This window comes from Pelodiscus sinensis, chromosome 31 (genome assembly GCF_052426305.1).
Source record: "Pelodiscus sinensis isolate ZL-2025 chromosome 31, ASM5242630v1, whole genome shotgun sequence".
NCBI lineage: Eukaryota > Metazoa > Chordata > Testudines > Trionychidae > Pelodiscus > Pelodiscus sinensis.
The window spans coordinates 10,808,053-10,828,001 of NC_143082.1; the positions used below are offsets into that span (position 1 = coordinate 10,808,053).

Sequence of the window (19,949 nt, forward strand, 5' to 3'; positions counted from 1 at the left end):
TGCACACAAAAGCCATGTTCCCTCTCTCAGATTTTTTGAAAGTTGGTTATGGTTATAACTTGCACTGTCTTGAACTTGATTAGGAGTTGATTCCATTTATTCAGGTAAATGATTACAGGAAGAAAGAACATTTGTCCAGTCAGCATACCTACTCTACAACTCGTTGGGGATAGAACAGCTTGATAATATCTTAATAATTTTAAAATTCAGTTGTGTGATCACTATGGTCAGTGCACGTAGGAATGAAGTGAAATAAAGGGAGGGAAGGGAACTGGAAGGAAAGGTGCTGTGTATTTAGCATATATTTAGAGGGCCTGATGCTGATCTCATAACACTGTAAGTCTGTGGATTTTTACTGGCATAAAAATGTTTAGACTCAAACTAAAACCCTATTAATCATTGTATGGAAAACTTCATTCAGTAGAAGTACATGTGTATTTAACACTTTTACTGCCACACTGCCAGCTTGATAGAGCAACTAACAGCCAAATTGGAATCTTGATCAAGTATTATGTTAAATTTAAATTATCTCTAGATTTAGATTTAGTTATTCAGGGAGGGTATGTCTACACTACCCCGCTAGTTCGAACTAGCGGGGTAATGTAGGCATACCGCACTTGCAAATGAAGCCCGGGATTTGAATTTCCAGGGCTTCATTTGCATAAGCGGGGAGCCGCCATTTTTAAATCCCCGCTGGTTTGAACCCCGTGCAGCGCGGCTACACGGGGCTCGAACTAGGTAGTTCGAACTAGGCTTCCTATTCCGAACTACCGGTACACCTCGTTCCACGGTATGCCTACATTACCCTCCTAGTTCGAACTAGGAGGGTAGTGTGGACATACCCGGATAGTAATGGGGCCAAGCCACAAAGTTTGGGGTTGGGTCTTAATTTCTGGGATACATATCCAAGATTCTGGTTTCAGTCCATCTTTTTTCAGGACCAGTATAATTTTAGTGGGCATTTATAGGGAAAACTCATTGGGTTGCAGAGTGGCGTCACTTAAGTCAACGTAAAACACAACTACATCACTACTAATTATTTTGTTACATGAAATGTTTAAACATGAAATTATGCAGGAAGCAGTCAGGTTGAGAGACTGATTTAGACATGTCTCACTAGGGAGTTAAGCACACACTCTAACATTTTACATGAAGTGACTAGTACAAGAAACTGGGATCACTCATTATCTTAATTCCCCTAAGTTCTAAGAAGAGCGTTCCAGGACGGCAAATTACTGCCTTAATATATCTTATTTTGGGGAGAAGGGAGGGGCCAGTGTAGAGAATGGCTATTGAGGGCATTTTCATTAACAGTGATTTCTTTTCGGGAAACAGCTGTGATCTAGCAGCTTACGGAAGAGCTGAGACTTGGGTTCTGTTCTTGATTCCGACACCTGTTGTGCATGGGGAAACAGAGGCCCAAAGAGGCAAAATGACTTACAAGAGGTCATGCCAGCCAGTTGGTGACAGAATCAGGAACAGAAGAAGATCTTCAGCTTTCCAGTTCTGCGCTTAGACCACCGTCACTACATCGATGATAATGAAAATGCCTTAGGCAGCACAGAGTCATGTGGCGATTCCCACACCAGTTGCCTTCCTGACTCTATGTAAAGTACCTTGAGGCATGCCTAAAAAGTGCTACGAGTCCACATTGTTATTAATTACCATATGTTTATTGCTTATACCCTGACTTACAGAATGCCTGAAACCAGTGTGTTTAGCTAGGGCTTGGATTAGTGTTCCTCTTTTGACACCAGACATCAGGGGTGAAACAGTTTAAAATTTTAATTTACTAAAGGAACCCAAAATAGGAGAATTTTGATGAAATATTTAATAGCCCACTGGCCAGCCTATGTTAAAAGCACGAGAGCTTGGATTCTGCTGTGTGTCGGTCAGGAGAGGGCTTAGGGAAACACCACTCCAAATTCGTGAAAGACTCAAATGAGAGATGAGCTATGACCAAATAGCTCACCATTTCCTGTCTTCTTTGCTGCTGCGTGGAGAAGGGAATATGGCTTTTCTTTCTTCTTGAGCCTGCAATCCTGCATGCTCAGCTATTTGCCTGAGACAACATGGTCGGCCTTGCTTAGTCACAAATATGATTTTGATGTTGACACAGACTCATGGCGTAGTCGTAAGAGAGCAATTTTAGGGCTCGATCCTGCTCCCATTGAAGTCAGTGGCTCAAGATTCCCCACTGACCTCAGCGGGAGCAAGAAGCGGGCCCGTAAGTGACCACAGCCTTGTTTTAAAGTGGGGAATGGCCATAAAGGCCACTGGCTGATAAATTCCTCTAAATCCACAAGCAGTGTTCTCCTTGGAACTGGCTTTGAACAGTTAGTCAGGCAAACACCTATTGGTTATCGTGAAGAGAGTTTGAGCCCAGCCTCACTCAGTAACATTGTTTTTTCCCTTTGGCAACCAAAATTTATTTGTAAGTAATTCTGGGACTCATGCATACACAAACACAAACCCGCAGGCAAACCAAAGCCAAAATCAGCAGATCCGAAAAGAACTTGCCCTGTTTTTAAAATAAACAGGATCTCAATAGATGAACGTAAGAACGGCCACACTGGGTCAGACCAATGGTCCATCTAACCCAGTATCCAGTGGGCTTCTAAACAGAATTTTTAGCCACTTGAAATAAGTTCACTGCAAACTCTAGTCTAAACTAAAAGCCACAGACCTGTCAGTGGCCTCGCCTCCTATTCCCCCCGAAAAACAGCTGTATTGATGCTTGCTGCCTACTGTCTTCTGTTTTATACTAAAACCTTCTCCCACCCTTCCAACGCAGGTGGTTGTCAACGCCCTGGTTGGCGCTATCCCTTCCATTATGAATGTGTTGTTGGTCTGCCTTATCTTCTGGCTGATTTTCAGCATTATGGGGGTTAACCTGTTTGCTGGGAAATACCATTACTGCTTTAACGAGACCTCCGAGGAACGCTTTGAAATAGAGATAGTGAACAACAGGACCGATTGTGAAGCGTTGATGCCGCCCAACTCCACTGAGATCCGATGGAAGAATGTGAAAATTAACTTTGACAATGTTGGGGCAGGATACCTGGCTCTTCTCCAAATTGTAAGTTTTGCCTTCCCCACCTCCCAACCCACAGTAGATGTTAGGCCTTCTCACCCTCTCAGTCACTGGGCTCTTTCCTCTTGTGCTCCTAATGCAACACTCCAGTTGATTTCCGTTTGTATGGGGTCCGGCCATTGAGCCTTGCTTTGGCATAACCTGCACATTTGGCCCTGGCTGGGGTGCTCTGGCCCTGGCTGGGGTGCTCTGGCCCTGGCTGGGGTGCTCTGGCCCTGTATTCCCAGAGAGCTCTATCCAGTCTATTTAAAAAAAAAATTGCACCACTTAATGCAATTTTTAGGATCCCACCCAAGCCTGAATTTAATGAGGCAGCAATAAAACGTCTTGAAAAAAGTTTCTGAAGCTCTCCGCTTCATGGGAATGAGACCTATAAAACCAGACCTGCCACAGATAAATGATGAAGAGGAAGCAAGACAGTGACTTCTCCTCATGCGATTGTGTACCACACAGCTAAGCTATGTGACTTATTTCAAATTACTTGCCTCTAAAAGAACGTGTGCTTTTCTTCACTAGGCTACTTTCAAGGGCTGGATGGACATCATGTATGCAGCAGTAGATTCCAGAAAGGTAAAATATGATCCCTGCCCACCCCTCCTCCGAACTCCCACTCTTATTCTTAAGTTGTGTTTAGTATTGTTTAAATCAAAATGGCCGCCGCGCTGTGCTGATCAGCTGATTGTCTGCACAGCGCGGCAGTCTAGACAGGAATCTGCTGACCCCAGCACCCTTCGTCGGCAGATCCTGTAAGCCTCGTTTCACGAGGCATAAAGGACCTGCTGATGAACGGTTCCGGGGTCGGCAGATCCTTGTCTAGACTGCCGCGCTGTGCAGACAATCAGCTGATCGGCACAGCGTGGCGGCCATTTTGATTTAAATGAAGCGGCAATTATTTAAATTGCCACTTCGTTTCCCTTTGCCGCCCTGCCTAATCTACATGGCTCCGTTGATGGAGCCAAGTAGTCTAGATACACCCTATTTGCTGTTGTGATCACTAGGTTGCATTTCCTGCAGTCACAGCATTGGTGTTCATTAATGAATGTTGCACCGCAGTGATTCTCAACCAGAGGTCTGGGGCTCCCTAGGGGGCCTGGAGCAGGTTTCAGGAGGGGTCCATCAAGCAGGGCCAGCATTAGACTTGTGGGGGCCCAGGGCAGAAATCAAAGCACTACACCATGTGCTGAAGTTTGAGACCCCAAGTCTTGCCACCCTGAGCTGAAGCTGATGGGCACCTTAGTGTCATGGGGCCTCCTGTGGCGAGGGGCTCGGGACTGAGCCTGGCTTTTATATGTAGAAAACCAGTTTTTGTGGCTCAGGTAGGCCATGGATTTTTATAGCATGTTTGGGCGAACTCAGACAGAAAAAGGTTGAGAACCTCTGTAATGCAGAACCTAAAGAGCACAATCACGGCAGGAGAATGCCAGCAGAGAAGGAGGGCAAGGGAATGTTTATTTCATTATTGGCCACAGAGTGGGGGAGCACCTTGGGAAGGAAGGGCATAAAGCTGCCCCTCCACAGATCCTTTGGCCACACCTTGGCCCTATTCCATCCCATGGCAGGAATATTAGCTGTAGAGTTGCAATGCACTTCTACCCAGCCCAGGCTTACAGGTATACTCCAGGGCTGCGTCTAGATTGGCATGATTTTCCGGAAATGCTTTTAACGGATAAGTTTTCCGTTAAAAGCATTTTCGGAACAGAGCGTCTAGATTGGCACAGACGCTTTTCCGCAAAAGCACTTTTTGCGGAAAAGCGTCCGTGCCAATCTAGACGTGCTTTTCTGCAAAAAAGCCCTGATCGCCATTTTTGCAATTGGGGATTTTTTGTGGAAAACAAATCTGTCTACACTGGCCCTTTTGCACAAAAGCTTTGCACAAAAGGAACTTTTGCCTGAACGGGAGCAGCATAGTATTTCCGCAAGAAGCACTGATTTATTACAGTAGGAAGTCAGTGCTTTTGCGGAAATTCAAGCAGCCAGTGTAGACAGCTGGCAAGTTTTTCCGGAAAAGCGGCTGATTTTCCAGAAAAACTGGCCAGTCTAGACACAGCCCAGCTGCGTGGCACCCAGGATGTACTTGCACGGTGCCACAGTAAACACCAACATTCATTTTTTCTTAGTTTCAAGTAAAAACCTTTTGTTTCAGTCAGCGAGGGAACTCCCAAATGTGTTGTCCATAGAGCCAGAAAATGAAACTGACTTTAAAAAGAACAAGGAAAAAATGACGACAGTGAGGTCACTGTTCCATGCTGGATGAAAGACAAGAAAGCAAACAGAATGAATGTGGGTGGGAAAGAAGAATAGTTAAAAAGTTTTTGTTTTCACTGTTTCCTTATTGGAAGTGCTTACTATTTTTAAATGCAAGAGATCAGTTCCCACACTGACTTTACAGTCCCTCTCTGATTTGCAAATCACTGTATATTTTGTGGGCCTGATTTTACAGAAGGGCTGAGCTCGTCAAACTCTAGTTGAAGTTGACGGGAACTGTGAATCTACCACACTTCCAAAAATTAGGCTTTTTAGCTTTGCTAATGGTTTGAAGGTTGGTAATTAGGTTCATCGAAGAAGTTTGTGTATTAACATTGAAATGTTCTCCACTTGGCCAGCATTCTTTCCTGGGTCTCTAGAAGCTCCGTAAATCAAGAAAGATACTGAGGCTCCCTAGTGAAATGCGTAACTGACTCAGAGCTGTGACTAGCCCTTCCCTCAGAGTCCTGTCTCAGGAGATACTTGCTTCGGTGCATAACCATGGATGGGTTCTCTGATGGCATTTTCTTGGTTGCTCCAAAGCCCTAGGGAGAAATATGGAAAAAAGAGGACTCCAGGACTACAGTTATATAACCTGTGTGGTGAAGGTGCTAGCTTGGTAAAAGATTTACAGATACTTTCTCCTCTAGGTTACCAGCTTAAATCTGGCCCAGATTGGTTGTGATTGTAAACTCATCCTCTCTGATTGCTATTTGATGGCCCCTATGTGAAAAAGATTTTGGGTGGGACTGGGTCTGGTTCCTGCTTCTCACTATTCAAGTTGGCAGCTTGTTGCAACCAGAAGGGCAAAGATTTGACTGTAGGTCCTTGAGCGGTGCTGATAGGAGCTCTGCAGGGAGCACATGCTGCCAGGCAGGGACCTTTTACCAGCACAAAATTAACATGGAAAAAAAGAGAAAGGTAGAAAAGTCCCAGAAGAGCCACATGCCACCTTCCAAGGCTAACACAGGCACTTGAAGTAAGACAGCAGCTCTTTGTACCAATACTTTATACTGTCTTTGCAATGTCTGTTTCTCTCCCCATCCCCTCATTCAGCAAGAAGAGCAACCCAAGTACGAGGACAACATCTATATGTATATCTACTTTGTAATCTTCATCATCTTTGGCTCCTTTTTCACCCTGAACTTGTTTATTGGTGTCATCATTGATAACTTCAATCAACAAAAGAAAAAGATAGGTCCACTTTTTTTATTGGTTAAAGAGGCAGGTTTGGTCTGTTGGCAGGATAAATCATGGATTTTAAGGCCAGGATACTCCTGCATAATTCAACCCTAGAACTTCACTCAGTGTTTCCGGTGTTGTACTTCAATTCTAGAAACAGGGGTGGGGAACCTAAGGCCCAGGAGCCTGATGTGACCCCTGGCTTACCTGGATCTGGCCCCTAAGGCTTAGGTCTCCTCCCCCAGCATTGGGGAGCACACGCTGGTGCCAGGCCCTCTCCCTGCCGTCGCCCCACTGCAGGGTTGGAGCATACAAAATCTACCAACCCGGGCCTCCGTAGGCTCTGGTGTGCGAGGGGAATGTGGGGAGAGTTTTTCTGCTTCTCAGTCAGGGGCCATGTCAGTAAGGGGTTTTTCTTCTTTTTGCTTTTCACTTGTGGGCAGCCCCTGACAGATTTTTCTGTGGGTCAGTGGCTCCCGACCCAAGAAAGGGTCTCCACCTCTGTCTCAGAACTTAGTATTGTAGCCTGTTTGTGACTTTTAATAACCCTTATCGACTTGCTCTCAATCCCTGTTTATAGAAGACGGGACAAAAGACGTTGCAGTAAAAAAGAAGCAGTTTAATTTTTGGCCAGACTTTAGTGAGGTTCAGAAAAGTTGTACTGGCCCCCTAAACACACCTTGCTTCTTATCCATGGTTATTTGTTCTCATCGGGTACGTCTACATTTGCTCCCTAGTTGGGACTAGGGATGCAAATCTAGGCGACCAAAATTGCTAATGAAGCGAGGATTTAAATATCCCAGGCTTCATTAGCAAGATCTCACCCGGCGCGCTAGTCGGAATCACAGCTGATTTGAACCAAAAAACGAGGAGTAACGTTAGTTCGAACCAAGGGCTTTGGTTCGAACTACCGTGTCCCGGAGCGCACTTCCTGGTTCGAATCAGCTGTGATTCAGACTAGCGTGCCGGGCGAGATCTTGCTAATGAAGCGTGGGATATTTAAATCTCCGCTTCATTAGCAATTTCGGTCACCTACATTTGCATCCCTTGTCCGAACTAGGGATGCAAATGTAGATGTACCCACCATGTCTTTATTTCAGCCCTTCTGTTCCAACCAAGTGCAAAGTACTACACTTAGGAGAGAAAAATCAAATGCACAAATACAGAATGGAAAATAACTGGCTAGGCAACAGTGCTGCAGGAAAGGATGTGGTGGGTTATAGTGGATCGATCACAAAAGGTATGTCTACATAGCAAAGTTATTTTGAAATAACAGCAGTCATTTCGAAACAACTTTCCTAGGGTATGTATACACTGCCACTCTAGTTAAAGCTCCTAATTCGAATTACCTAGTCCATGCCGTGTGTAGCTGCGGGCAGGGAGTTCGAACTACGGGGCATTTAAAAATGGCGGCGCCCTGGAACATGCAAATAAAGCCTGGGATATTTAAATCCCGGGCTTCATTTGCAAGTTCGAATGCCTACATTAGCCACCCTAGTTCCAACTAGGGTGGCAATGTAGACATACCCCTAGTGTCTACACAGCCATTCCCTTATTTCGAAATTAATTCGAAATAGCAGAGGGCTTATTTCGAAATTGGTAAACTGTCCTCTTTATAACAACATTTGAACATCCCATTTTTTCAGCCTTTCTTCAAATGCAGTGCCCCAAACTGGGCACAGCTCTCCAGATTAGGTCTCACCAGTGTTGAACAAAACAGAACAAAATATATTCTATGTCCTTCTGGACCCTATCTCTGCCCTCAAGCATATCTACCTCTCCCCCTAGCTTAGTGTCATCTGCAAACTTGCTGAGGGTGCAATCCATCCCCTCATCCAGGTCATTAATAAAGATATTGATCAAAATCGGTCCTAGAACCGAACCTTGGGGCACTCCGCTAGAAACCGACTGCCATCCTGACATCGAGCCGTTGATCACTACCCGCTGGGCCCATCTTTCTATCCATCTTGCACAAGAGGTTTTTGCATAAGAGCTGTTCTTCTTCATTTTTTCAGGAAGAACATCTCTTGCACAAAAACGGCTCCTAATTACGTATGCAAATGAAGCACGACGATATGCTAATCTGCGGTTCATTTGCATAGGCTTTTGCGGAAGAGGGAAGCTGTGTAGACGTAGCCTTAGAGAATACAGCTGGGACATGCCAGAAGGCTTCCCTGCCTCTTTCTTCTTTTGCTCCAAGCCTGAAGTGAGGAAGTTCCACAGTTGAAGCAGCCACCAATCTGTGTTTGCAGATGATCTGCAAGCAGGGTAACTTGCAGCACAACCTCAATAATTTTGGGTTCTGCTACAAATTTGTTCTGCTACAAATTTTTTCTATCTAAAAATACGTACCCCCAGTTTCCCCCTGGCACATAGCCTGGCAGCTGAGCCTGTACTGTGATCCCTTTCCCTGAATGTGCATGGATTGATTATAACCAGCTTTCTTTTTTCTCCCGTTTTACTTTGGAGGTCAGGATATCTTCATGACAGAAGAGCAAAAGAAGTACTACAATGCCATGAAAAAACTGGGCTCAAAGAAACCTCAGAAACCTATTCCCCGGCCTCTGGTGAGTTTGTGATTTAATTGGAGTGAAAGGAACAGAGGTGGGGCTGATTTTCAACAGGGCTCAGCCCTCTACACCAGCACCTTTTGCTTTCAGGGTTCATTCTAGACTCCACACTGACTGGTTACACTGCAGGGCTGTGTCTAGACCGCATCCCTTTTCCATAAAAGGGATGCAAATTAGACACATCGCAATTGCAAATGAAGCGGGGATTTAAATCCCCCCCGCTTCATTTGCATAAAAATGGCTGCCGCTTTTTTCCGGCTCAGAGCTTTGCTGGAAAAAAGCGCCAGTCTAGACACGGATCTTTCGGAAAATAAAGCCTTTTCCGAAAGATCCCTTATCCCTTATTTTTACGGAAAAGGGATGCAGTCTAGACACAGCCCAGGTGTAATAGTCCGAGAAAGCCATTGTGTATCTTACTTGATTTGCCAGCTGGAGCCAGTCCTGAGAGGTTTAGCCTCTGAGAAGGAGAGGAAGGATGGTACAGTGGTTACAATGTTATCCTGAGATACAGGAGTCCTACATCCAATTGCTCCTTTTACTACATTCATCTCTCTGTGCCTTTGCTCTCCATCTCTAAATGGGGATTAATAGCACTGGCCTTCAAGCTCTCACAGAGCATGGATGTGCTGGTGATAAGATTTGGCAGCCTGTAGGACTGGTAATTACATTTCCTGCTTTGGGGGTGTAACTGATTGCACGTTGCAAAGTCAGTGTTTTCTCTCCAGTCTGTAGGCACTAAAATAGTGGGTAGAACACCCCAAAAGAGGGATATTGGGTTTGGTGGACCAGTGGCAAATGTTGTCCCTTTATCTAACTCTGATGTGGCCCTTGACAGAGGAGGAAGACACTCCCCACATTCTTTTCACACCCCTGAGCCTATGGGGGTCCAGGCTAGTAAATGTTGTGTGCTCCAGGCCTGCGGTAGGGTGTTGAGGGTTGGAGCGCCAGTGCGAGCTCCCCAGTGCTATAGAAGGAGAGCCCTGAGCCTTAGGGGCTAGATCTAGGCAAGCCAGGGGCCCCATCTGGCCCCAGGGCTGTAAGTTCCCCACCCCAATCTGGTAGGCTTGTTTGCTAAACAAGCATCAGTGGATGCTAAAACTTTACTTTGTGTGTTTTTCCCCCTCCCCCCCATCCGTGGCTTCTCTCCTGTAATGCAGAACAGCATCCAGGGAGCCGTCTTTGACTTTGTCACTCAGCAAGCGTTTGATATCATCATCATGATGCTCATCTGCTTCAACATGGTAACCATGATGGTGGAGACGGACACACAGAGTGATAAGATGTCGGACATACTCTGGTGGATCAACCTGGTGTTCGTCATTGTCTTCACCTGTGAGTGCGTGCTGAAGATGTTTGCCTTGCGGCACTATTATTTCACCATCGGATGGAACATTTTTGACTTCGTGGTCGTGATTCTGTCCATCATCGGTAAGTGGAGTGGCCCGTGGGAGCATGTGGGGTGCCGTGGCTCCCCTGACAAGCACGTTGGTCAAGGCCGCCATCACTCGAAGTAGATGTCTGCACGATGGGGTGACATGGAATGCGGCCCAGTAGTTAGAGAGAGACACAGGAGTCAAGATTTCCAGCTCTAGGAGGAGAGCGTGATCTAGTGGTTAAAGCAAAAGATTGGGAGTCAAGATTCTGGTGTTTCTCTGCCCTGCCGCTCACTTACTGCGTAAGATACTTTTCCACATCTCCAACAGGAAAATAACCTGCTTCCCTGGAGGCTTCATTCATTAACGAGAGCAGCGTTTCTTAAGGTATGTTCTGTGGCATACCAGTGTTCCGCGAGGCAGTTGGAGGTGTGCCACTGCAGAACAGAGTTCAAAATGGCCGTCTTTAAAAGGGCAATGGCCTGCTTTCCTGATAAAAGGGCAAACTGCTTGGTTTTTTTTTGCTTAACAACTTCTTTTCCCGTCCTTTTTTGTTTGTTTGTTTTGCTCAACAACTTTTCCCTGGGGGCTTTTTTATGGTCAACAACTTTTCTCCCCTTTTTTGTTTTTTTGCTCAACAAAAAAATCTTTGGTAGTCCCCATAAAAAAAAAGATTGTTTAGTGTTCCTCGGTCTTAAACAGTTTAAGAAACCTCTAGGCCAGTGTTTCTTAAACTGTTTAAGACCGAGGAACACTAAACAATCTTTTTTTTTATGGGGACTACCAAAGATTTTTTTGTTGAGCAAAAAAACAAAAAAGGGGAGAAAAGTTGTTGACCATAAAAGAAGCCCCCAGGGAAAAGTTGTTGAGCAAAACAAACAAACAAAATAGGACGGGAAAAGAAGTTGTTAAGCAAAAAAAAAAACCAAGCAGTTTGCCCTTTTATCAGGAGAGCAGGCATTGCCGTTTTAAAGGCGGCCATTTTGAACTCTGTTCTGCGGCGGCACACCTCCAACTGCCTCGCGGAACACTGGTATGCCACAGAACATACCTTAAGAAACGCTGCTCTCGGCAAAGTATTCTTTGGTTTTTGTCCTCGGTTAATGAGGGATTTACAGCTTCTGGATTCCAGTTTGGATTGGAATTAATGGCTGAAACTGGGCTTTTTGTTCTTAGATTTGTGTTTCTTTAGTGGCAGATGCATACATTTATTCCAGAGTCACTTGACAATGGGTGTTCAACCTGTTAGAAAGCCCCCCCTATTTTTGGAATAAGCTGGCTCGAAGCGTAGAGAATGTCCTGCAGCCCCAAATCAGGGTCAGCTTTTGTTTCTGACACTTTTGTTTCTGACACCATTCCATTGATTTCAAGGACAGCTTAAATACTAAAGCCAGGAGCCTCATAAATTGCAAGGGAATGTGGGCCCACAGGCTAATACAATGTGGACTCTACTTGGTTCCCCTTCTCCAGACCTCTTTCATTTAGTTTAATAATTCTTGCCCCTTAAGATCAAGGAGATGTAAGTCCAAATGCCTTCCTGGCTTGGAACCTTAAAATCCCAAGAAGGGCTGCCAGTTTCAGCCCTTAGCTGCCTAAATTGGGGCCCCCAGAAATTGAGGCACGCCGAACAAGAGGTCCCCCGTGGAAGTTTGAGCCAGTTTTTCTATCCTAGCACTGCCAGCGTTCCCTGGCTTGCTTCTGGTAAACAGCGGTGATTGCAGGTGTTTCCATTATCAATAACGTTTTCCCCTGCCCTCTTCTTTAGGAATGTTCCTGGCTGATATCATTGAGAAGTATTTTGTGTCACCCACTCTCTTCCGAGTCATCCGACTGGCCCGTATTGGCCGCATCCTGCGACTGATCAAAGGGGCCAAGGGGATCCGCACCTTGCTTTTTGCCTTAATGATGTCCTTGCCTGCCTTGTTCAACATTGGCCTCTTGCTGTTCCTGGTCATGTTTATCTTCTCCATCTTTGGCATGTCAAACTTCGCCTACGTAAAGCACGAGGCCGGCATCGATGATATGTTCAACTTTGAGACCTTCGGCAACAGCATGATCTGTTTGTTCCAGATCACCACCTCGGCAGGCTGGGATGGCTTGCTGTTGCCTATCCTGAACCGGCCGCCGGATTGTGACCTAGATAAGGAGCACCCCGGGAGCAGCTTCAAGGGAGATTGTGGTAATCCCTCTGTGGGGATCTTTTTCTTTGTCAGCTACATCATCATCTCCTTCCTGATCGTGGTCAACATGTACATCGCCATCATTCTGGAGAACTTCAGTGTGGCCACGGAGGAGAGTGCTGACCCGTTGAGTGAGGACGACTTTGAAACCTTCTATGAGATCTGGGAGAAGTTTGACCCTGATGCCACACAGTTCATTGAGTACTGCAAGCTGGCAGACTTTGCAGATGCTTTGGAGCACCCACTCCGTGTTCCTAAGCCTAACACTATCGAACTCATTGCCATGGACTTGCCAATGGTAAGCGGGGACAGGATTCACTGCCTGGACATCCTGTTTGCCTTCACCAAACGTGTGCTGGGGGACAGTGGGGAGCTGGACATCCTGAGGCAGCAGATGGAGGAAAGGTTTGTGGCATCCAACCCTTCCAAAGTGTCTTACGAGCCCATCACAACCACGCTCCGGCGCAAGCAAGAAGACGTCTCGGCAGTGGTTATCCAGAGGGCTTACAGGGTTCGCCTAGCAAAACGGGGCTTTATTTGCCGGAAGTCTGCCTCTACTAAGCTTGAAAACGGAGGAACAAACCGGGAGAAAAAAGAAGGCACCCCATCCACCGCATCCCTCCCATCCTATGACAGTGTAACTAAACCTGAAAAGGAGAAACAGCTGCGGGTGGAGGAAAGAAGACGAGAGCGAGCAAAAAGACAAAAAGATTTAAAGGAATCCAAGTGTTGAGACAAACACAAATATTGTACAAATTTTAAAAAATTTGAAAGCAGAAAGATTGTTTACAAACTTTACAAAATGTATCAGTACGGAACAGCTAAGGAGACACCTGAAGATCTTATACCAAACATAGTCTGCTTACTGTGTGACAAAGTTGCATCTAAAAGCAGTGATGCACTACTTGTTTAAAGGACCCTTCTAAATGAACATTTAAAAAGAAAAAAAAGGGATTTTCTATTGTTTGGGCAGGTGGCTACTGCATGTTCCACATCAATCAATGCAACTTGGGACAAAGTAAATAAACACACACACACACTAAAAACAAAAACGAAAAAAAACCTGCTGCGTGGATTAATATATCTTCCAAAGCAGCCAAAATTGATTTTATTTTCTCATTTTGTTGATTATCAAAAGAAAACCCAGAAGTCACAATGTTAAAGGGGTTTGTTTGTTCATGCAAAACTAATTTGCATTCCTGCATTTAGTTAAGCAGCAAAAAAGAAAAAAAAACAGCAAAACAAAAATGGAACAGACACAAAAAAAGAAAGAAACAAAAAGCCACCCATTTAGCCCATGCCATTTGATTATCATAGTTTATTTGATATTTATTATCTGCATACTACTTTCTACATGGGCTTTACTTGGTTTGGGAGATGGGGTAATCAGGTATCTTCAGCCTGGAAATTTGCTCAGGCTGAGTCAAAAAAAATCGTGCTTGTTCAATGCATAGAAATGATTTGCATGATGGCATGCGGTGACCAGGAATCATGCATGAAGAATCATTAAACCACAAGACACTCAATACTCTTCCACGACAGTTGGTTAAGCCATACGTTCGAGGCACTCCACTGACTACTACACACCGTATTTGGAGGCTAACCTTAAATATAATCATGCCCTTCACCGGTATTTACGAATTCATAACAATCTCTTTCATACACCCTCCAGTAGGAAAAACAAAAACAAAACAAGCAGATTAAATCTGTGTGTGCGAGCGTGTATGTGTGCGTGTGTATGTCTCACAACCTGTCCTTTCCATCCAGCCATCTTTTGTGCATTTAAACAAATGAGTCATACAGAAAGAAAAACCTAAATGTTGCTCCAGATCCCATCTGAGTGGAGAATAATATAAAAATCAAGAATGGCACTGCAAAACCAAAATCTAGAGCTTAAAAAATACCAGTCAATAAAAGTTCATTTGTATGCTGTAATATTTATTATTATTCAGCAATCATTCTGCAGCAGACACTTTTTAGTGTAGAGATAACAGTGCTATGTAGCAAGTAGCATATTGTCTCTGCAGGTGCAATTTTGGGAACTTGTATAAAGCAATCGCAAATGGTGGACATGTAACTCACAGAGTTTAGTTGTGTCCCATTTTCACCAGAGTTGTTGCGGTCTTGGGGTGATAACAAGGGCTGGAACCCAGTAGGATTTGTGAAACGCTGGAGGCTTCTTTACCTTCTTCCAACATTGCTACTTTTTGCAGCTTGCACTTTGATGCTGCATGGTTTTCCATGCTTCTGTAGCCACGAGGTTTTTAAACAAAGTGGAACACATTACAGTGGACAACACAAGAGCAATGTGACATGGGGCACGGTGCTGAATGCTGAAGGCCAGGTGTCTGATGTCATGTGCCTTCACTTTCTTTCCATTTCACATGTTGGTGTACAGTGGTAACTAAAAGGTCCTGCAGATTTGGGTAGACATGGAGCTACTTCTCAGTTATTCTCATCACGGAGTGGTAAATCATTCTGTGGCAATGTCACCAAGAAAGCTCAAACATTAGTGTTTCTTCATAAGGAAATGAGACCATTTAATATTCTGTATGTGTCCTCCTCAATCAATAAGCCAGCTGTCATCACCGCTCCAGGTGATATTTTCTTCAAAGCAGCCTTGGGGAATAGATCTTGCCAAGGGGAAGAGGTAGCAATGCACTAAAACAAGACTGTTTTCCAGCTGCAGCTTGTGTACTGGTAATCATGTTGCTGACACTTTACATTTTGAAAGGGGGCGGGGGTTATGATATCAGTGCACTGAATCTGTAGTGTAAAATGAAGAGAAACAGGATGACTGAATGTAGACCAAATAAAATGTATCTTTAAAAGGGCAAAAATAAGACAGCAGAACTGTTAGATGACAGGAGGAAGTTTGGATTATATAATCTCACAACCCAGATGACAAGTGTAATTTTAAAAAAGCAATTCAACAGCCATCTATGCCAAGTTGGACTGTATAAATGCATAGTCTAGCCCTTATGATGTCAGTGGAGGAGTTCTTCTGTACTGGTGAACACAATGAAGGACCATTTCAACCCTGTTAGATTTACCCCACTTACTACTAGGCTATGATGTATAATTAAGATGAAAACTACATACATATGTACAGGCTACATTGTAAACAGCACAAAAAAAGCTGAAAAGTGTGATTGAACTTTTTAAGAGAATATTATAAATACTGTAATATATCAGTTTATTTTATCGGCATGCCTTTTTGTAAATACAAAAATTAAATAGAACGGCTTCTGGCTTATGCCATTGTCCATGTTTATTTTTAATTTTTAAAATATTTTCCTTAGATTTTTAGATGTTGTCAGCCAATGTACATTCCCTACCCCCCAAAACAACACTATACCCACAAGTAGATTTCAAAAAAGCTTTAGCGCAAATTATCTTTACAATGACAAAATATGTTTTTGTTATTCTAATGTGCAATAAGTTCTCTGACCATTTCTATGCAAGATTTGGCTAAACTACATAATTGTTCTTAAGTTGGGCTATCAGTCTGTACCGAAAGGGTGGTACATTTACTGCTGACGCTGATGCTGGCAATTTCATTTAGCTACTGGAGTCATTTTAAGTAAGACTTCCCTGCGATCTTTCTCCCTTTCACTTTTTAACTCTTAAGCTATCAGTCTCATTGGATCAAAAAGGCCATCAGTCTTTCTGAAAAATAAAACCAACAGTTTCCTGAACTAATCACGGATAGCAGAGTCCATCCTCTTGCTTAAATGAAAACTTAATTTTTTTGTTTTGTTTTTAAACATTTCCTTTTGTGTAGCAAATAGCTCCCTCAGCCACAGTTCGCTGGTGCTGAGAGAATTGGTCTGCATCTTTGGGAACCTTCATACCGTGAGGTTGAGGCTGGAAAGGAAGTTTTTGTCTCAAATAAAGCAGTCTGGATAGCTTCATACACCATCTCATTGCATAGAAATGCAGACATGGTGTGTGTGTGTAAGGGTTTGTGTGGGGCAGGGTTGTAAGAAGATCCTTGATGAGGAATTTTTATTCCAGATTCAAGGTTATGCGAATAAAGCAATAGGCTGCTTTTGGATTAAAATGCATTGCCGGAAGAGTTAGGCTGTAACAAGTGGCTTCCTTCCGCTTTATCCCCCAGCATATGTAAAATCCTTCCTGGTGTTTTGGTTCATGTATTACCCTTTTCTTAAAAGGGCAGGGGAGAGGGAAAAGAGGCAAAAAGAAAGATCAGTTCAATATGCTTTACTCACTTTTCTGGTCTATTTTCACTTTTAAAAAAAATACAGCCACTCATGTGGAAGAATAAGAAAAAAATAAAGCCATGAGCTGGCGAAACAGACACTACTCCCAGGCTTTTGCATTATTTAGTTTTCTGCTGTAACAAATGTGGGTTTCTGCTGTAACAAATGTACCAGACCAATACCGAAGATCTGCGTATTGGCGACTAAATGGTGGCTCACCCTGCCCTAACACAAACAGGATTAAAAATCACAATCGTACGAGGCAAAAGACAAAAGAAATACACATTACCCGTTTTAACTGTACAAGGTAAGAGTGTCCTAGCCTCCCACTTATATGAGTGGTTCCCCCAGGCTCACCTTCATTTTTGCGGGGATCTCTCTCTCTCTTTTTTTTTAAGTGAATAAAAGAGGTACAAGTAGGACTGAACTTGTGTGGCAGGGGAAGCTCGTGGAAGTGGTTCCTCCCCCCCTTGTTTTTAGTGTTCACAGTCAGACACTTGTGGCCTTTCGTGGCTCTTTGCTGGTATCTAGCAAACAGGGCTGTACAGCTCTTAGTGCCAATCCGCAGCCCCATTGGTATTTTCATCAGAGGTTACGGCTTTGATTGGGAACAGTGACTGCAGCATGTTGGTAGCCGCTGAGCAGGTTGGTGGCCTTTGTGAGGCCAACTGGTGGCAATTGATTAGTCTCTTAATGAATGCATCACAAAACCTACTATCAGCCTCATTCATTGGTCAGCTCAACAGAAGCCAAGGGTTCTATGCCAAGGCTATGCTGCCTGTAGTTCTCTCTTGCGCCTAGCTGTAGGGACAGCTTGTTCTGCTGCTTTCACGCACTGTCTGCCCTGTGGATGTGCAGGGAGCTGTCGTCTGCAGCACTCTCAATCCAATCCTTCCGTTAGCACTAAATTCACTTTTGAAAAGGCACAAGCCAAACTAATAGTACAAAATACTTGACATCCCCAGCGAACAAAGCAGGGGGCATGCAGGATGGCTGCTGCAGCAGCAGAAGGGAGAGACCCTAGATGCCCCTGTCACTTGAGTTAAAGGAGAAACTCTAGTAAGGGTAAGCCAGGTTGGGGGCATGTGAGGAAGCTGAATGGAGCACGGGAAAATTCTGAATGGCGCGCAGGAATATTTTGAATGGAGTGCAGGAGCACTCATTCACTGTTACCTCCTTGTTCAGATCCCCTTTGTACACTTTTTTTTTTCTTTCCAACTAAATGGTGATGTAGCATATCAGCTTCATGTGCTAGTGACATCTTGCTGGAGGCCAGGTTTTGAGTCAACATAGTTGCAAGTCAAATCACCTAGAGGTTGGTTTAAAATAGTTCTCCCTAGAAGAGGGGTTGGTTTAAAATAGTTCTCCCTCCCTACTGCAAAGAACAACCAAGCCAAACCAACCCATATACCCAGAACGCTAATTCCCTAACACCAGTCAGTCTCTTGTCAAGAAAGCCTGGTACTTGCCTAGCTGAGGGTACTCCAAGCAAGGTTTGATGCACCATATGAACCTGGCGGGAAACGTGCGCAGATCCTGGCTGTACTGTACAGCAGCTGGATTTGAGAGTCACTTTCAAAAACGAATGCCAAACAAATCACCAAAAAAAGCTATAGGAGGAGAAAAAGCTTCCAAATTTGCCCTTTGCAAGTTTGTTGCATGTTGTGATTTTTCTAGAGAGGTGTGCGTGTGTGTATGTGTGCGTGCGTATGGAGGGTGTATTCTGCATAGGTGAGGTGAGGAGTGTTGTCCAGTGGCTAGAGCAGGAGACTGGGAATCAGGACTCCTGGGTTCTATTTCCAGCTCTACCGCTGACATGTTGTGTGACCTTGGACAAATCACTTAAACCTCTCTGTGCCTCAGTTGTGCCCATCTGTCAAATGGGTGTATAATTACCTACCTCACAGGGGTGTTGTGAGGCTCAATTAGTTAATGTTTGTAAAGTGCTTTGAGATTCACAGCTGCAAGTGCTATTTAGATGTGCACAGTAGAATCATGAACTAAGGGGGAAATGAGATGGTACCATAAATGCTGCTAAATGAGTCATTTTTAAACTGCACTGCTCCAGTGAACCCAACTTCTGAACAACAATCAGGGCAAAGATTTTTCTTCCTTTTCACTTTGCTTACGTGACTTGTACTGTGTTGATTTCCCCCCCACCCCATGCTTCCCCTTTCACTCTCCCTAGATTTTGTTCCTTGTTCTGTTTTCAATGAAGAAAGGAGGAGAAAATATTTGGGGTTTGGGGGACAGGGGCGGTGAAAGAATGTGAAAACACAGTGGGCTGGAAGTGCGAGAGTCTGAATTTGATTTCCTTTGTACTGTACATCTTTTTACTTTGGAATTTGCAATAAAAAGGTATGTCCATCTTGTTTTAACCTCTTCTCTTGCATGACCTGTCACTCTGTCATTCTTCAGCAGCCACAGGCCTGCCTCGGCTTAACCAGCCCCCTAGAGAAACCTGGAGTTGGCATGGTGCTCTCTGCTGCAGCCTATGGGAAAACATGGACGTCCTTTCACATGAGTTGCAGGAGGAGGCGCTTGCTGTGCTGCCCTGGCCATTTTCCTGAGGTGCCCAAACACCCCTCTCCCATCCCCGCTTGCACTGAAGTCAAACCCCACAGGAGGTTCCAGCTGGCTACGTGCGCTTCATTTAAATACATGGGCACTGAGGGGCTACAAGAAGGAGCTGGCGGCTGGATGTGGCTGCGATCGATTCCGTGCCTGGCTCGCCTGCTGAGCGACTGTGGGATCATGGGTCTGTCACTTCCCCCCCTTCTGTGCCTCTGTTTCCCCTTCTCTGACCTCCTTTGTAACGAAGCCTCGTCAGCGCGATCCTTGCAGCCATTAGCCAATGGGCTGGGGTTAGTTTGGGATTTAAAAGTAATTGTTTTGCTTTGAACCTACCAGAGTTATCCCCCCCCCATGAAGAAAAGTTGGCTACTCGTGTAGTCGCTTATGTCTCAAGTGTCTGTGACCCACACGCTACAGTCTGACCTGTGCTGATGAAAGGAAAAGCCAAACAAAGGATGAGCTGGTAACCTGGTGAAGAACAGCAGTTTGGCATGCAGCAAAACGGAGCC

At 44.6% G+C, this 19,949-nt stretch overlaps 1 protein-coding gene across 1 annotated transcript in view; it reads left to right on the plus strand.

The window, feature by feature from the left end:
- The window catches only part of SCN8A (sodium voltage-gated channel alpha subunit 8), a 132,338-nt gene extending 116,852 nt beyond the window's left edge, over positions 1–15,486 (plus strand). The window contains exons 22-27 of the mRNA XM_089774586.1: positions 2,795–3,079; positions 3,611–3,664; positions 6,395–6,532; positions 8,983–9,087; positions 10,248–10,518; positions 12,229–15,486. Coding sequence (XP_089630712.1) covers positions 2,795–3,079; positions 3,611–3,664; positions 6,395–6,532; positions 8,983–9,087; positions 10,248–10,518; positions 12,229–13,376 — 2,001 coding nt within the window. The 3' untranslated portion in view covers positions 13,377–15,486. The remainder of the gene's footprint in view (positions 1–2,794; positions 3,080–3,610; positions 3,665–6,394; positions 6,533–8,982; positions 9,088–10,247; positions 10,519–12,228) is intronic.
- Positions 15,487–19,949: the final 4,463 nt, after the last annotated feature.